The sequence below is a fragment of the Zonotrichia albicollis genome, chromosome 6, assembly GCF_047830755.1.
Source record: "Zonotrichia albicollis isolate bZonAlb1 chromosome 6, bZonAlb1.hap1, whole genome shotgun sequence".
Lineage (NCBI taxonomy): Eukaryota > Metazoa > Chordata > Aves > Passeriformes > Passerellidae > Zonotrichia > Zonotrichia albicollis.
Window position 1 is genome coordinate 54,517,445 of NC_133824.1, and position 17,412 is coordinate 54,534,856.

Below are 17,412 nucleotides of genomic sequence, written 5' to 3' on the forward strand. Positions count from 1 at the left end.
CAAAGAGAAAACCACTTTGGCAAACTTAAGAATCAGTGAAGTACATTAGTTATTTTACATAGCAGCCCTGTTTCTGTGTATCTTGTATCATGTAAGCTTCCTAACAAGATCAAGGCAGCCCATTCATCATGGTTGAGTGGATGCTGCTCAGGTGAAAGACCAGATGTACCCAAACTGTTTGGTTCTGCTGAACAAGTACCTGGGTGTCCCAGAGGCAGATGTACTCACTGAGAAGTGACAGAGTTTGCCTTATGATAACTGCCAGCAGAAACTCCTGAGGCTTGGTACCTCATGTGCCAAGAGAGCAAAACATGAGAGCAAGGGTGCTTCTTTCTTGTACCCTCATCCAGAGGGTCATTTTCTGGTCTCCCTCCTGGTGGCCAAGGATGTGGGCTGGAAAAACATTCTGTTCTGGAGCTGATCTCAGGCCCCTCAGATCTGTCCACCCCATAGGCATCTGCTCTACTAAGGAGGCACTTTGTTCAGTCATTCATTTTATATATTTAGACATCTGGCTTGAATACAGCATTTAGGCATTTGGCAGCTCCTGAGACCAGAAAATGTGGCATGAATTCAGAATGTTTACAAAGCTTTTTTCTGAACTGGTGCCTAATTGCATTCAGCATATGCTGGGAGAAGAGATAGAGCCCAGGTTTTCAGAGCTCTGTGGAAAGGGAGCTTGAACCCATGAACCTGCTGTACAGTCAAAAAGGGAGATGAAAAGACTTCAGCACATCTGTGTCACCAGCCTGGACGACATTAGAGTAAATAAACATAATCATTATCAAAATCAGGGCAAAACTGAGATGATCATAAATATTTAAAAATAAATATGCAACTGATCTGGCACAAAAATAAATAATCTGGAAACAAAATTGGTGTCCTGTCTTTCTAAATATCATATCAAGTGGGCAATCCAGTTTAACGATCTTACAAAAATTACAGTTCATCAAACATTTAATTATAAATGGTCCAGCTACACCTCCTAATAGAGATTAAATGTGAAGTTCCACCAGGCTGTGCTCACACAACGCCTGCTTCCAGTCCAAGTAATTTCTCAGTACAGCATGGACATCCAGCTATAAATTGTTTCAGAGTTACTCACTGTACACTGCCTAAATTAGTATCATAAAAGACAAGGAAGATGTAGAGATGGTCATAACTTAGCCCAGGACAGGGCAATTCACAATACACATGCACTGTGTACTCTGTCCTGCCTCTGCTCATTCCAACCAGGGATGGCCTTGAGCCAAGGCCAGCAAGGGAACACCAAATCTTTTGTGGGATTTTCAGAGCTAGGTCACAATGCTGTCTTGACAACAAGTTGAGCCAAAAAGTTCACAGTCTACAATAAGCTGAATTTCCAAGCAAATTTCTAGGAACTGAAATTTGGAAGAGCAGTGTCATGTATAATTTCAGCATTGATTCAGTTATCAGGAAACTATGATTTGACTTAATAATGAAGTGAGATGTGTTCAAAAAACAACCTGATCAAGTCCTTAACAGAGTTTGCAAATAAAAATTACCCACTACTTGAATAAACACCAACTAATCAATGCCAGTGGCCACTCCTTTCTCCCAGACACTGTCAGTCTCTGTTCTATTTTCAAAGAGTAATTAATTTCAATCAATTAATTAGCTATCAAAACAGAACTGCTAAGTTTCATTAAACAATTTCAAAATCATATTATTTCCAGACAAAAATTTCCTAAAATGCACAAAAATTAGCTACAGCACTCAACAAGGAGCGTGACCTTAGATGCAGGCTATGAAACCTTGCTGAGTGGAAGCAGAGGCAATGCTTTAAAAAGGCAGAAAATACAATCCTGACATGCTCAGCTGGTCACATCTGGGACAAGCCAATGTCCTTTCTCCCTCCCACTGTTCTTTGCCAGTGGGATTACAGTCCAGCAAGAAATCTCTTTTTTATCCAAACGTTCCATTGTATTTAGGGAGCGGTGAGTTGTTAAAAAAAAAAAAAACAAAAACACAATAGAAATGCAGGTAGCAGGCATTAAAGTAGGATTTTCAAATGAAATTATGCTCTCGTGGAATCTCATGGAAGTGAGGATTCCCAGCTGCCTAAAATATGTAAAATCTCCAGCCAAGGAATGAAGGGCTTTGCTATTCATACACTAAACACTACACTGAACTGCATGTGTGAATACTAAACAATAAACAATTAATTGCTGCAAAAACCATCAGGTTTTCTTTTCAATTCTTCCCTGATTATATTTTAAATAATGGAATTTCTTGCAGTTTCTTTCTCTTCTAGACCAAATGTCCACTTGAATCTGACCACTCCTACCTCCCCCATCTCTTTCACTCATTTACATTAATCCCTGGTGCTCTAATCATTGTGTTGGAGCTATTGTGGATAGCTGGATGGTTTTTCAAGAGAAAAACCTTGAGGTGGCATAAATCTCACATGAGAAGTGCACAGAAAATACTAATTAATTACTCTAACCAAATAACTTTCAGTCAGATACAATTTTTATGGTTTTTAAAAATTAGTATTTTAATACTAAGAAATACATTTTCTCAAAGACTCTACTCAGAGGGAAGCTGAGAAGCCTTTTAGAGTGGCCTGTTTTTCATCTAATAAAATTCCTGTAGACAAGAAGGAATAGCAGCTGAGGGGTTAGTTCCTCAAAACTTCACACACTTCCCCTGTGGATTTTGCAGCTATTTTTTGCTCTCATTAGCAATCTTTATTCAGGCTTTATCCACACTGAATAGCACCCTACTAGTTTTCCTGTACTGCTGTTTTATTTGATGGCTATAAACACATACAAAAGTTAAAAATCAGTAGAGCTTTTTCAAATTATCACCCATGGCTTCAGCAAGAAGTCTAAAGATAAGAAAACCATGTGGTTTGAAAGGCTTCAAAACCTTTTTCAAACCACATGGAATGGTCTGAAGTAAAATGTTATATTTCTGAGCATACTGTGGCTGCTATCAGTAATACTTAATGACTAATCTACTTGTACAAATTGCAAGGAAAACACTTGATTAATTTCCTAAACCATGGTTAAAAGGAAATTCAGCAACTTTGCCTATTGCCCACGAAGATAATTTACCTTTGAGGCAAGCAGTGGAAATTACCAGCAAAAATCTCAGTTTCCTCCCAAATCTTGAAATATACATATGCAGTTGTAAAAAATAACATATGCTTTCATCACTGTGACACAATAAACAGCAATTCACATGCCATGCTGTAAAAGCATCAATCGCAAAACTGTACCAGCAGGCCTCAGACTTTGCCTTAGAAAGTTTTGAAACGTTATCAGTGTGGTCAATGTATCTTTGGGAGTACTTTCCATGATTGCTGGAGTCCCAGATAGGCAAAATGTTTGCTTTACTCTGGAGGAATTTCCTGAGGTTCTGGTCCTGCTGGTTTACATAGCAAAAACAGTCTTTCAAGAAAAGAACACAGCCACTGGAGTTTCCCTTCCAAAGAGCTCTGAACCCACTTCAGTGCATTTTCAATGTTCCCTTCCAAGGCAGCCCGAGAAAGGGCTCTTTATTCTTAAATTTCCTTAGGAGGTACATATATTTGGTACAGCCCCAAGAAGGGCTTAGAGAGATTTCTCTTCTTGAAAACTTTCCTTGTTTCTTCATTGCTAGCTAGCAAAATTCCATTAAAAAATCCTAGGTCCAAAGGGACAGTAGCAGTGCCGAGGTGAACACTTACAGAGCTGAAAGACTAAAATCAGCATAGCCCATGATCTAAACTAAGCAAATCAAAGGAGATATGACAGGGACATTAAATGAGTACAGAGAACTTACTGGAGGGGAGGTGAGGGGGAAAGGAGGGGAAAACTCTCTTTTGCATCTTCAATTGTTGTGGCTTGTGGACAATCTGTCCACTCTAAGTACTTCATGCTGGTAATTTGCAGAATGTTTATTGGCACGTTGTTATAACTGTGGACCTAAATCTGGGAGTATTTCTGTTTACCAAGGTTAAAGCAGCACCTCAGAGTAAACAGAAAACAGGGAGAAAACAGGAGAGCAGCTTAAAAGCACGGAGAGGACACAGGTGGTGGCACAACAGCTGAGCTGTGAGCCCCCCTGTGCTGGAGAGGGACAGGACCTGAGCATGGGCAGTGCAGGGGGATGGCACAAGGGAGGCAGCCACAGGAGCAGGAACACACCAAGTGGCTGCTCAGAGCAACTTGTGAAGTCCTGAAAGCCCTGTCAGCCCTCACTCACTGCCACCAGGAGTCCCACAGCACTGCAGAGCCATGTGTCACTCACACTTTCCTACAGATACCCAAATCAATCTGCTAACAAGTTTTTTTAAGCAAATTCCATTCACATCTGGAAAACATCTTTCACTACATTATTCAGTAAATCCTCTCCAATTTCATTTAAATATATTTGAATTTGCATATTTAATGCAAACAATCGCAACTCTGAAGTTGATCCCTTTCTCGAATATTTAATTTATACTTCATTATAAAATGACATAACACTACTTCTTTATTAGAAGTTTCTTTTTATCTCTTTAATCACTGAGTGTTCTTTTTATGTTCTAGAACCTTAATCTAATAACAAAACCAAAAACCTACAAGTCATCAAGCAGTTGATTAGCATGCACTGCATTCATTAAATTTACACAGTGCGTGCAGTTTCTCCAAGAGCTGATGTGACCTTGTTTGATATCATCACCTCATTTGGACTGCAAACAAAAACCTCTTAATAATTAAGTGATTTCTCAAAAAACTGAAGTAATTTCTAGCTTCTGTGAAGGTTGAAAACTACAAAATTAGAAGTACTCATTAAAGATGCCCCAAAGTTAAAAAAACAGTCAGTGTAAATTAATTACTACTGTGGATACAAACTAATTAGTTACCAGCATCTTTGAAATATATTTTTAGGAACAATTTATTGTAAAAACTACTTTCAAATCTTGTCATCCTTTGTAATTACCATTAATTGTTTACTGATAATCAGTAATGAGCCTGATGTTTTAGAGACAAGTATAAGCTATTTTCATTTAATACCATAATCATTTTGAATCTGCTTTTTTATTTTGGTATCTTGACAGGTGACTGCAGAAAGGACAGAGAGAGCTGTCAGACACAAAGATCACTGAAATCAAGGTTCATATTTCTAGTTGCTATTAGTGGCTTTTCTATCACACCCTGGAAATTTTTGGATTGTCATGCACATTTGTTGGGTATCTGCCTCTGCAGAGCTGGAAACTATACCCACTGGGTGGAATATGTTAATATTTATTTAGGTAATATCGCCACTGAATTCAGATAACCTTTACTAAATATGTCTGATCATCACACAATCCTGTCATACTTTAAGGTAAACTTATTTATTTGTATAGAAGAACAACCTTTTTTCATAACCAAGCTGATAGTTTAATGTGAAACTCTAAGTAACCTACAAAAGCAGCCCCCCATACACAATCTAAAAGGCTTTTTAAAAGAAAAATAAAAGACTTTAACATAACTAGAGCTAAATATGTAAATTATCCCTTAAATCTAACTTTTGAAGTCATCATTAATTGCCTCACAGGCCTCATTTTACATTAATTGTGCCTTCATAAAACACTCTCATTGAAAACCTAATACATGTAAAGATTCTTCCCAAATTAAATTGTCATTACTTTTCTTCCTCTTTTAGCTAATTGCTTCATTATGTACTTTTTAAATTGTTTTGTTCTGCAGGGATTAATTTTGCATGTATCTTCATGAGCTATGAAACTGTTACAGTGTACTGCTGAACTGTGCATGGTGTGCTGCTGGTTTGAACTGTCGGAGCCGCTCTCCACCTGTGTCCCACCTGAGGTAACACGTGCCAAGGGTCACTTATGGCCCCATTCAGTTCTCTTCCAAGCATGTCCATCTCATTGCCAGGCACAGTAAATAACGCACACATCAATCACTACGTTGTCAAGTTTATGTTATCAACAGGAAGAAAAAGAAATCGCTTTTTGTCACAAAAGGAAAACCAGGATTGCCACTGGTTTAGTATTCATGGAGCAATGTACTGTGCTGGCCATCTTTTATGGCTTTACCTTTCTCTCCTTACCACAGCTGCACTTGGCCTGATCAGTCTTGTTAATCTTGCACTGTGCCTGAAGACCTGACCATAGAATACAACATGGGGCTGGGAGGGACCCATAAGGATCATCAAAGTTCAATTACTGGCCCTGCACAGGACACCACAAGAGTCATACCACGTGTCTGAGAGCATTGTCCAAACACTTCCTCAGCTCTGTCAGGCCTGGTGTGGTGACCACTTCCCTGGGGAGCCTGTTCCAGTGCCCAGCCACCCTCTGTTGTCATGGTTCTATTTTATGAAAAAATCCCTTTACCAGGATTTTCTCCTGAGGAGCTGCAACACCTCAGCAAAGAAATGTAAATAATAATTGTCTGATTGCTTGGAATGTGGTCTGGAGGTTGCTCACCAACAGGTGCATCTTTGATAGGTTCCATGTGAATTGTTTTTACTTAATGACCAATCCCAGTCCAGCTGTGTCAAGACTCTACTCAGTCATGGGTTTTTTATTATTCACTCTTTGCTTGCCTTCTGATGTCTTCTTTCTCTTTCTTTAGCATAGTTTTAATATATCATTTTCATATCATATAACATCATATCACAATATAATAAATCAGCCTTCTAAAATATATAGAGTCAGATTAATCTCTCACCTCATTTTGGAAACCCTCACATCAACACCACAATAATTAATAACCACCCTCTGTGAAGAAACTTTTCCTAATATCCAACCTAAACCTCCCTTGACTCAGCTTCAGGCCATTCCCTTGGGTTCTGGTGCTGGTCAGAGAAGAGGTCAGGCCTGCTCCTCCTCTTCCTCTCACGAGGAAATTGTAACTGCAGTGAGCATCAGTCTCCGCCCAGGCTGAACAGAACAAGTGCCCTCAGTCCCTCCTCACACAGCTTCCTCTCCAGACCCTTCATCATCTTCACTGCCCTTCTTTGGATGCTCTCTAACAGTTTAATGTCTCTTTTATATAGTAACACCCAAAACTGCCCCAGCACTCAAGGTGAGGCTGCTCCAGCTCAGAGCAGAGTGGGACAACCCCTCTCTTGCCTGGCTGGTGAGGCTGTGCCTGATGTCCCCAGGACAGGGCTGGCCCTCCTGGCTGTGCCTGATGTCCCCAGGACAGGGCTGGCCCTCCTGGCTGTGCTGATGTCCCCAGGACAGGGCTGGCTGTGCCTGATGTCCCCAGGACAGGGCTGGCTGTGCCTGATGCCCCCAGGACAGGGCTGGCCCTCCTGGCTGCAGGGCATTGCTGACCCACATTCAGTTTGCCATTGACCAGGACCACCAGGTCCCTTTCCACAGCACAAAAGCCCAAATTCTATCCGTATTATTAAAGACTGAGGCAAGAGCTCCTGAAGAATTCCCTGTTCAGCTAGGCTGGTCCTTTGCCTCACTCACTTGCCTTAACATATAAAGGTGTCTGGCCTTCACACCTGTGACCTGAACATGCTGGATCCATCCTGGTGAACCCATCTCAGTCATCTACTCACTTCTGTACTACCACAACAACCCCCTGCTCTCCCTCACTGGTCTTCCTCTAATCTTTGTTAGATACTAAATCAGTCTTGGAATATTGAAATATCTCAATGAAATTAAATTCTAGAGGAAAGCCACAAATATGGAATCTTCCCAGCTTAGGCCATGAAGACTTGGAATATAAGAAGGTACAGTGGCAATTACACTATGACTTGAAAGTGCAGGAGAGCATTAAACATGAGGCTAATAATGCACTAATTAACTTGCATCTCACCTGAGCCCATTAATAGGTGTGTATTGAGTTAAACTGTTTTACTATTTCCCATACCACTATAAATAACACTTTCCTCTCATAAAACATAAATATATATATATTACTTCCCAGTTGGTAATGTGCAACTACACATGCACAGTTGGTGAAAAAACACTTGTGAGAAATCTCCAAGTTCTTCCTCATCCTTCCTTGTAGGGTATAGTGATGTCCCATGTTAGCTGCTGCTGTAATACTTTTCTTTCCTGTGGGAGCAGCTAATAAAATGTTCTCTCCCCAGAAATAGCAAAACCACAAAACTGATTCACTGGTAATGTATAATTACACATGCTGTAGCTGCAGATTACCTGCTGAGGCATTCATAAGAACAGAGGGAAAAACAATTATTCCAATGTAGGAGTGACTGAAACCAGAGCAAGCCAAAAAAAACCCCAATAATGTCATGACTGGCAGAATTTGGAGGCATGGCAATTACTTATTTTGTTCTCAATAGAGCCTTTCTTTTTTTAACCTGTTGGAATTACAATCCTGTAAATAGAGAATTTTAGTCTGTGTCATCTTGGGATTCAAATTGTTGACACAGTGAGGTACTTTGCAAAACAAAATTAACCTCAGGAATATCCTGTGCACACAGATAAGCCACTGCTGGTTACACAGGGTGCCAGGCAAGTGCTTATGCCACACTTGCACTGCTAAGGAATTATTTTTGTCTTGGTGAAAGTGTGAGCTATGAAAAGCATTGGCTACATCTTGTAAGAAGTAACATTTGGTCATCTTTACAATTTTTTTCTTTCAGGCTTCAATCTAGAAATAGTCTCCTCTTAATTCACAACATGGATAAAAGCAAAATAAACTTCTCTCTATTGAAAGCTTTAATGCAAATTTAAAGAGAAATTATATTATATGAAAAAGCCGTATTTAAAAATTATCTCAGAGTAACAACTAAGGATATTTCTGGTTTTGGGCTTCTCAGCCCCTTCCCTTTACACATCACCAACCTTGCACTGTTGAGCAGCACTTGTGATCACGTACTGAGGATGTTTTCTGTAGAGCAAATCATTCCCTAGCGGCAAAGGATATTGGCCTTCTTACTGAAAACAAGCTAAAAACATGGCTTTAAGCCTACAAGAAGTGATGATAGCTGCCAGTGCAAGAATGGGGAACATCTTGATTAATTTTCCTGAAGCATATTTGGGGAAGATCTCCTCGTCCTCTTCAGCATTGTCCTGTGGGAGCAGCGGCGTTGTGCACGACCCCTCGGGTTCCCCACCCAGAGCTGTCTTTAATAATGGTCTTTTTAAAGGAGTCTCCTGGCCCCATTTATCACACTGGCACACCAGCCTGTCAATCTGCCTAACAAAACAGTTTGTGAGGCAGCAGGCTAAATCACTAACTGATTGACATTGAAGTTAACCCTGTATTTGAAAGAAGATCAAAGTTTCCTGAAGCAGAGGTGTTCAGAGGCAGCAGGAATGGGGCAGACCACTGTGCTGGCAGGGCCAAAGCACTGGTGAGCTGCTGCAGGAACTAGAACAAGAGCATGGCAAGGAGAAGGAGAAAATGTAACCCAGTGTAGCCTATGTGCTGTGAAACTTCACTTGAGCTTGAACACTGTTGGTGCAGTTTAACATTATCCTCATCCTAAACCCAAAACACAGCACCGTACCAACTTCTAGGAACAAAATTATCTCCACCCCAGCCATGCCCCGGACAGCTGTGCAAAGGCTTTCCTTAATAAAATCAGACATCTATTTACATGCAATAAAGTCACAGTTTCATGTCATTTATGGGCTGTGTTAGGAACACTGACAGGTAAAATTGCTGAAAACTTCCAGGTAAAGAGGAAAAAGGGCAAAATGTTCCCCCATAAATATGGAGATTTGGGGCCAAGTGTAAGTATCTTCACTTGCTTGTGATTAACAAAAAGAACACTATCCCAAGGGCAATATTATAAGAAAGATCTCAGGTGAGAAACAATCAGGATACACACACACTGTGGGGACTGGAAATGGCTGGAACATGTCAGCAGCCATCAGTTTCTAGCATCAAATGGGAGAGACTCACTTAACTAACACGTAATGAAAAATCATGATCCCAGAAGTATGTTGGGGGGGGGGAGTTAAAGAAAAGATAGGTAAGACCCAAAAATACATTAATAAACCCCAAACAAACAACAAACCAAGACGCAGCCCAAAACCAACAAACAAATAATAAACTCTGGAATTTAAAAACAATAGATCAGAGAGAGCCATGACAGACTTCACATCTCCTTGCTTTGCCACAGAGGGACCCTAATGTATGGAAAATACCCCAAAGAACACTGGGACTATTTTTTGCTCAAGTAACTAATTTATCCATCTCTATTCATTAACTGCATTCCTCCAGTTCTCCACCATCAGAAACAGCATGAGATTCACAAAAGGTCTCAGACAAGCCACCAGACTAGCAAGAAATGAAGCAATTAATTTCACTACAGGAATATATTGTACAAAAGCCGTGTGCCACACTCAGTCTAACTATAAATGCAATTTTCCTCCTGGGTCAGCTGATGTAAAGTCCTGATATACCATTTAGTTGGAACAAGACTCAATCCTTTTCCCTTAAATAGCTTTCACCTTCTAATAAATTTTCCTCTTACCCATTTAAGAGGGCCATTATATCCTTGAGAACACGAATTCATCTGCAAGCACAAAGTCTTTGTGACACAGAATTACTCTAAGTCAAAGCCTGGGCTTGCATTCCCATGACTCTGATGATGACTTAGTCTGGGACCTGAGGCAAATCACTGAGTATTTGTTAGGAAATCCCTAAGAATGGCACAAATAACATCTTGTAACAGATATTCCAAAGCTTTGTCAAGCATGTAGGCTGCTTTTAAAGACAAAAGAATTGCTACAGGGTTGCTTTTGATAGAAAATCTTCTTCTGACTTGAGTGGCAATTGGAAGAAGCCTTTAAGAAGCCTACTGCAAACTAGACATGAACCATCCAAAGCAGAATCAGACCGAATGCATCCAATTGATTGCAGAGGATTTGTAGGGTCTCCCATGGCCACAAGAACTGCTTGTGCAGGCACAAGCCAGAAGCTGAGCCCAAATGACACTGAGAAACACCAGCCTTACACTCACATTCTTTTAAGGCAGTTACCAACACAGCTCCTGCTTGGTCACATGGATAAAAATGGGATTCCAATCTGCCCTCTAAATGCAACCTGGTAATTTAAAAGCACACTTAAGTCCATTCAGTTGGGAATGATTGAACAAAAAAGAAGCACCACTCATTCTAACTTGATTTTATAAATATGATGCTTCTTCACAGTAAATGAATATTTTTAAACCCCAGTTAAAATGATTGAGCTGCTCAAAGAGGATTCTATTAAGTCTTGCATCAACCAGCCTGTCTTTTTTGTCTTATGAGGCAAATAAACAGATTTACAAGAAAACATTTGGTTGAAGAGTAAATAAAGAGTTTATTCTAAGAATCAAATGCATTCATGTTTTGAACTCATCTGCCAGCTTCTAGCTCAAGGCAAAATATTTCTATTAATATTTATTTAATAATATATGTTTAGTATTTTACAAATGCTGTTACAAATCCATAGACAAGGGTAAAAATCTTAGAAGTTAAAACAGTATTCGAAATCAGAGACCAAGAGAGCTGAGTAGCAGCTCGGAAACAAATTCAGAATCAAGAGAATAATCCTCCAAAGTCCTGTTCTCTGTGACTTGTTATGGTTTGCCAGCAATGGATCCTTCAAATACAATTTCCAATAGTTGGTGATTTTCTTGCACTCATATAACATAAATAACTAGATATTTGTGCAGATGATGAGGTGACAAACATAACTCCTGGGTGAGGATTGTGGGAAAAGTCTCCATTTGTCAGGGTCTAATTCCTCACAGAGGTTTTACATTCTCTGGAACAAAATCAGTGATATATGGACGTGGGACCATGCTCTACTCACTGTGTTTAAGATAAACAGGTAGCTCAAATGATTCCAACATGTGCTATTTCTGCAGTCAAAAATAAACTCTCCAGTTCCTCTAGATGTTTGCTCTTACAAGCTTTTGCATAAAATTTCCCTGGCAGGCCATTTTGGACAGACAGTGTCTGCTTGCCCATTATCCTGAATGATAATGCTTTTCACACAGCAGAATACTAGAAAAATCTAGATACTTCTTTAAAAAAAGGAAAATTACAATGAAAGAGGAGGTGCAGTGAGCCATGCATAGTCACAGATTGGAGAGCAAAAAAGGAAACATTATTTATGGCACTAATACTGTAATTATAACGTCGTTTTTGTAGAACAATGACTATTTTGGTTAAGGCACTCATCATCAGCCCCACAGGAGAAAGCAACACAAGTAATGTTCCAGTGCCTGACCACCCTCTCAGTGAAAAACCTTTTCCTGATATCCAACCCAAACCTTCTGTGACACAACTCGAGGCCATTCCCTTGGGTCCTGTCAGTGGCCCCCAGAGTGAAGAGAGCAGTGCCTGCACCTCTCCCTCCCCTGGTGAGGATATTGAAGACCACAATGAGGTCTCCCCTCACTGAGTCTCATCCTTGTATGATCTCAGACACACTGAGGATTGTGAGAAGAGCATTAATAAACTGTTAAACAATCTGTTTATTACAGCTCTGTGATTTGTTATCATACAGCCAGATCCAAGCCAGCATAAATTCAGATAAGGAAGCATATATTATGCTACCTTGCACACTACAATCTGTTACAGATGAAAGTTTTTTATGTAGGTCAGGCACTGCTTCCCTGGAGACAGAGAAAAAGCCGTAAGGAAATCAGAGCAGTGTCAGGCCTTATTTCAGTGATCCAGCATACTCCAAAATTTCAGTTATGCAGAGATTGTGTCTCTCTGGCCTTGTCTACCAATGTACCAACATCAACTCCTCCAAGGCCAAGTGCTGCAGACCAGACAGGGTACATCTCACGATGCAAACCGAGAGAAAACTCCTTGCACTCGCGAAAAAACAATAATTTTTTGTCAGTTGTAAAAAGAAGAGAAAAATCAAAGTGATGTTAATGTGTCCGTGTTCACAGGGGTTCTTGGATGGAGCAAGAGATGAGAATGTTGATTCCATGATCAGAAGACCTGATTTATTATTTTATTTTATATATATATATATATATAACATTATAACTATACTAAAAAGAAATAGAAAGAAAAGGTTTCGTCAGATGGCTAGCTAAGCTAAGAAAAGAATGATAACAAAGGCAGCTCTCAGATGCTGTCCAAGATAGCTCCGTCTTGATTGGCCATTAACTAATTATAAACATTCAAGATGGCCCAATCAAAAATCCACCTGTTGCATTCCACAGCAGCAGATAACCATTGTTTACATTCTTTTTCTGGGGCCTCAGCTTCCCAGAAGGGAAAATCCTAAAGAAAGGATTTTTAGTGAAAAAGATGTCTGTGACAATGTTAATTTTCAACTCATTGCAACACTGAGCTGCAAAGTAAGTTTTTGGGAGCAGAAGGCAGCTCTCTGACCCTTACAGTGGGAACAACAATGTTATTAAAAGAAGCAGTCTTGCATTTCTCCCTCCCTTTCCTTAAAAAAGTGCTCTGCTGTAGCTGAAAAAGGGTCTGTGCTTCTCTCTGGCTGAAAAAACTCTTTATCTCTAACAGGTGGAAAATAAAGAACTTCAAGAAACCAGAAATAAAAGAGTATTTTTTGTTATATCTTGCTGTCTCAGGAGATAATTCTATATTCTTACAGTAAGTTCCCTTTTTTTGCTATTGTACAACAGTATGCTTATATTCTGGCAACTAAAAGGCTCAAAACACAATGTTACCTCTCCCTCACATTTCCTAGCAGGGCTCAGAATTTAGTTTTATAAAACACCACACCATTTTTTCATTACAATTATCTACCTAGGAATTCCACTCTTATCAAAAACCTTAGAGATTCTCAAAGAGAACAGAAAGGTGTTTAACTGTGAAGAGATACAGAAAGAAGTACACAAATCACACACAATACTGCATTATAGTAAACAGGTGAAGAGTGTACAATGGAAAAAGAAAATATATGCACTTATGCACATTATGAATACCTTAATTCCCTTCTGTCTGGAAGGCAGCATAAATGCCTCTATATTCTACTTTTCTCCACAGTGATTTTCCAAATTTAAATAAAACAAGTAATCTAGAAAGGTTTTTCCCATCCCACCTGAGAGAAACTGTTCTTACTGAGTCTGGGACCACAGGTACGAAGGGAGATTTAGCTATCAACTCTGCAAAACTCTGTTAAAAGAACAATCCTAAATTCTATACATCTGCCCTTGTCCCAGATTAAGTTCTGTAAAGAGAGCTATTGCTCTTTTTTCACTCCTCTCTCCTGAAATAAATGTACATGTATGCAGAGCTGTGGATCTCCTTTTCCTGCCACCATCCATGTTTTGGACTGCTTTCCCCCTCTGCAATAAGAAGTAAGCTATATTTTAAATGTAAGCTACCAGTATTGGCTAATTGTTTTCCTTACCCTGATTCCAAGCTCCACATTTTCTCCTCCATACACTTCCATGCCTTCATCCAGTAATCCAATCTCTTGGAAGTATTCTCTGTCTACTATGAAGCATCCAATCAGTGCAGGACTTCTGGAAGAATAAATCATCAGCAACCAAAATTAGCAGATAAATTATGAAGAATTTTATTTTTCAGGCACAGATTGTATTTATCATTGCTAGGTAAAAGGATGCAGCAAAACAAATTCTTAAGAAAGTATTTCCCAAAGAGTTTTATTGAGCCTTGCCTTCTAACATTCCTAATTCTAAAGTGAAATGAGCACCATTGAAGGAAATTAGAGTCAAATTTCTGGACATAAATATTCACCAGAGCAGTAGGGATTTCAGTGCTAGTAGTGTGAGATCCAGGTGCCCCAGTTGTTTCTCTGTAGTCTCTGTCCTTGCTAAGTCCTCAAGTCTCTTGTCTGTGACAATTGCAAATGATACCCACTGATGTGCAGCTCTGTGTGTTTAGCCAGAAGCTAGGTTCGGCTAGAGCTAAAAACTTTTGTCTGTAAGCTTACCTAAAAAAAGAGATTATTTCTTGAATAGGACTGTCCAGATAAATTTTTTTAATAGAGAATCAAGAAAAGCCTGCCTTTACCAGCATAGCGTAACATTAGTCCATTACCCTGAGCCAAACCTAAACAAATCACATAGCTTTACTGGATCAGTAAACTCTCTATGTCATGGTGTGAACCAACCAATTTTTACTATACAGAGCCAATTTTAATCAGGTAAGAGTTCAGCCACAGAGGGTACAATTTCACCTTATGAGTAGAGAAGGATATAGAGTCATTTAGTCTTTTCATTCTTCTCCTACCTTATAATCCACAATGGCAAGAAATAAATATGTCTTTTCAGATTATTATGCTGATATCAGGCACTCTGGTAATGACAGGATATTAATTAGCAGTACAGAAGAAATCACCCTGCTTTTATGGAGAACACTCAAGCTACAGCTAGTGGACACATCTGCTTTCAAACAGATCATAGGCTGTCTTAATCACAAATTGTACAGTTCTACAGAAATCTATATATTAATGCCTCCAAGTGCTATAGTACCCATTTTATAACAATGAAAGACCATCTTTGATGTATTTATTAAGGAACAAAATAGCAGAAAACTTATGCTTCTTTTATGATAAGGTACTTTTGTCTTTGTTGTTGTTTTTAAGTATTTCTCAGTGCACCTGCTTCCCTTTGCTATAATTCTAAAGGAATAGTGGAGGCACGATAGAAACCATCCATCAATACACATGGCTTTGTTTGTTGGTGTGTTTGTTTTAATTATCCAACACACACATGCAGCATATTGCACTGAATTAAAAAATGTGCCAGGGAAAGAGCTAGGGAACAAACCTGAAATTCATAAAGTACACTCACTCCCCAGTCCTCATATGGAACAGAGTTTGGGGGTAAGATGGAAAAGTATATTCGCTCATCACTTTGTGGTTCACTACTTTTAATTTTAAAAATCATAATAATTACTTTATATAATTAATCACAATAGAATGGCTTGGGCTGGAAGGGACTTTAAAGATCATCTCATTCCAAACCCCAGCCATGAGCAGGTACATCTTCAAACAGATGAGGTTGCTCAGAGCCCCATTCAGCCTGGCTTTGAACACTTCCATGAATGGGACATCCACAACTTCCCTGGCAACCTGTTCCTGTGCCTCACCACCCTCACAGAAAAGAATTTCATCTCAATATCTAACATAACCCTGCCTTCTGTCAGTTTAAAGCTGTTCCCTCTTGTCCTGTCACTACCCACTTTTGTCCCTCACCAGTTTTCTTGGAATCACCATTTAGGTACTGGAAGGTGCTGTAAATCTCCCTGCAGCCTTTTCTTCTCCAGGCTGGACAACCCAAGCTCTCTCAACCTGTCTTCACAGGAACATTTTTATAGTGTCAACAGAGTTCATTAACAGCAATAACTATTTCTAATGATGTGGAAATTAACCCCTTTTTACATTTCTCTTTGGCAAACCTGTTAATTTTTATCTCCTGCTTTCCAATTCTAGGTTCTGTTCATAGGTCAGTGCAGTTCAGAGCGTGTTAAACTGACAGAACCTGAGAAATGCCTGCCTGCAAAGATAGCTACTGGATGAAGAATAGCTGCCAGTGCTGTTTGAGGTTCTGCTTTCAGGAGGCAAAAACAGCATTTGCACTTTCTTTCTGCAGGGAGCTGGAGCACAGGTACCAGTGACCTCCTTGGAATGAATGTGTGTCTACAAGAAAGGCCTGTAATCTCAGCAGAGCTGCTCAGTGGGTTCAGAGGGCACTTCTCCCCTCCCTGAGACAAAGGTTTTGTTCTGTACCAGTCTAACAACACTCTGGACATGGTAAGAAAGTAAAGAAAGTGCAGACCCAGACTGTCCCAAAGCAAGGACCCAGTACAGCCTTTGCTCACAGTGCCAGTGACCAGACATTAACTCCTGGGACACAGCACAGCTGTACACCTATGTGACAACATTAGAAAGAATACAGCTGTCTGATCAGCTCTGCTTATAAAATGGAACTGCAAAGAAAATTCCATTTCTGGCCTGTAAGCACTGAATTAGCAGGCAAGACATTTGGAGAATGGAGTGCTGCTGAGCAGCCCTGCCTACCATTCCACTTGGGCAGGAAACCTATTTAAAAAGATCTATAGAAAACAAAAGTTTCCTTTAAAAACATCTGCTGAAAACAAGAGTTTTCTTGATGACTGTGTAGGCATCAAGGACATTTAAGTATTCAAAGTTTACAGTCAGTAAAACCTATCACACAGCTGAGCCCACTTGCCCCCTGTCACACCCAGGAGAGCTTTTAGACACTGTAATCTAGTTATTTATTACCTTATTGGAGCAGTTGTGTTCTCCAGTTTCCACCAGGACTTAGGAGGGTTCAGATACCTGCACCACAGCTCCCAGTCAAACCCTTGTGCTGAGAGGGGATACTCCTCTATTTCAAAATTATCATACTTAATGTTATCGAATGATGGAGAAATTACTCTTTTTCTGTTTTCTTTTATCCTGGTGAGCACTGGTTCAGCCCTAAAAAAAAAGAAATACACTGTTAAGATTACACCAATGCAAGCATAGCACTGATGGAAATCATGGAGTAGTTTGG

The 17,412-nt window shown here is 39.7% G+C and overlaps 1 protein-coding gene across 4 annotated transcripts in view; it reads right to left on the reverse strand.

Moving 5' to 3' along the window:
- GALNT18 (polypeptide N-acetylgalactosaminyltransferase 18) overlaps window positions 1-17,412 on the reverse strand; it is a 219,198-nt gene that overhangs the window by 55,174 nt on the left and 146,612 nt on the right. For all 4 annotated transcript variants that reach the window (XM_026795841.2, XM_014269928.3, XM_005491083.4 and 1 more), the window contains 2 exons: window positions 17,139-17,336; window positions 14,277-14,391 (listed from right to left, as the gene is read on the reverse strand). In XM_026795841.2, the coding sequence (XP_026651642.1) occupies window positions 14,277-14,391; window positions 17,139-17,336 (313 nt within the window). The remainder of the gene's footprint in view (window positions 1-14,276; window positions 14,392-17,138; window positions 17,337-17,412) is intronic.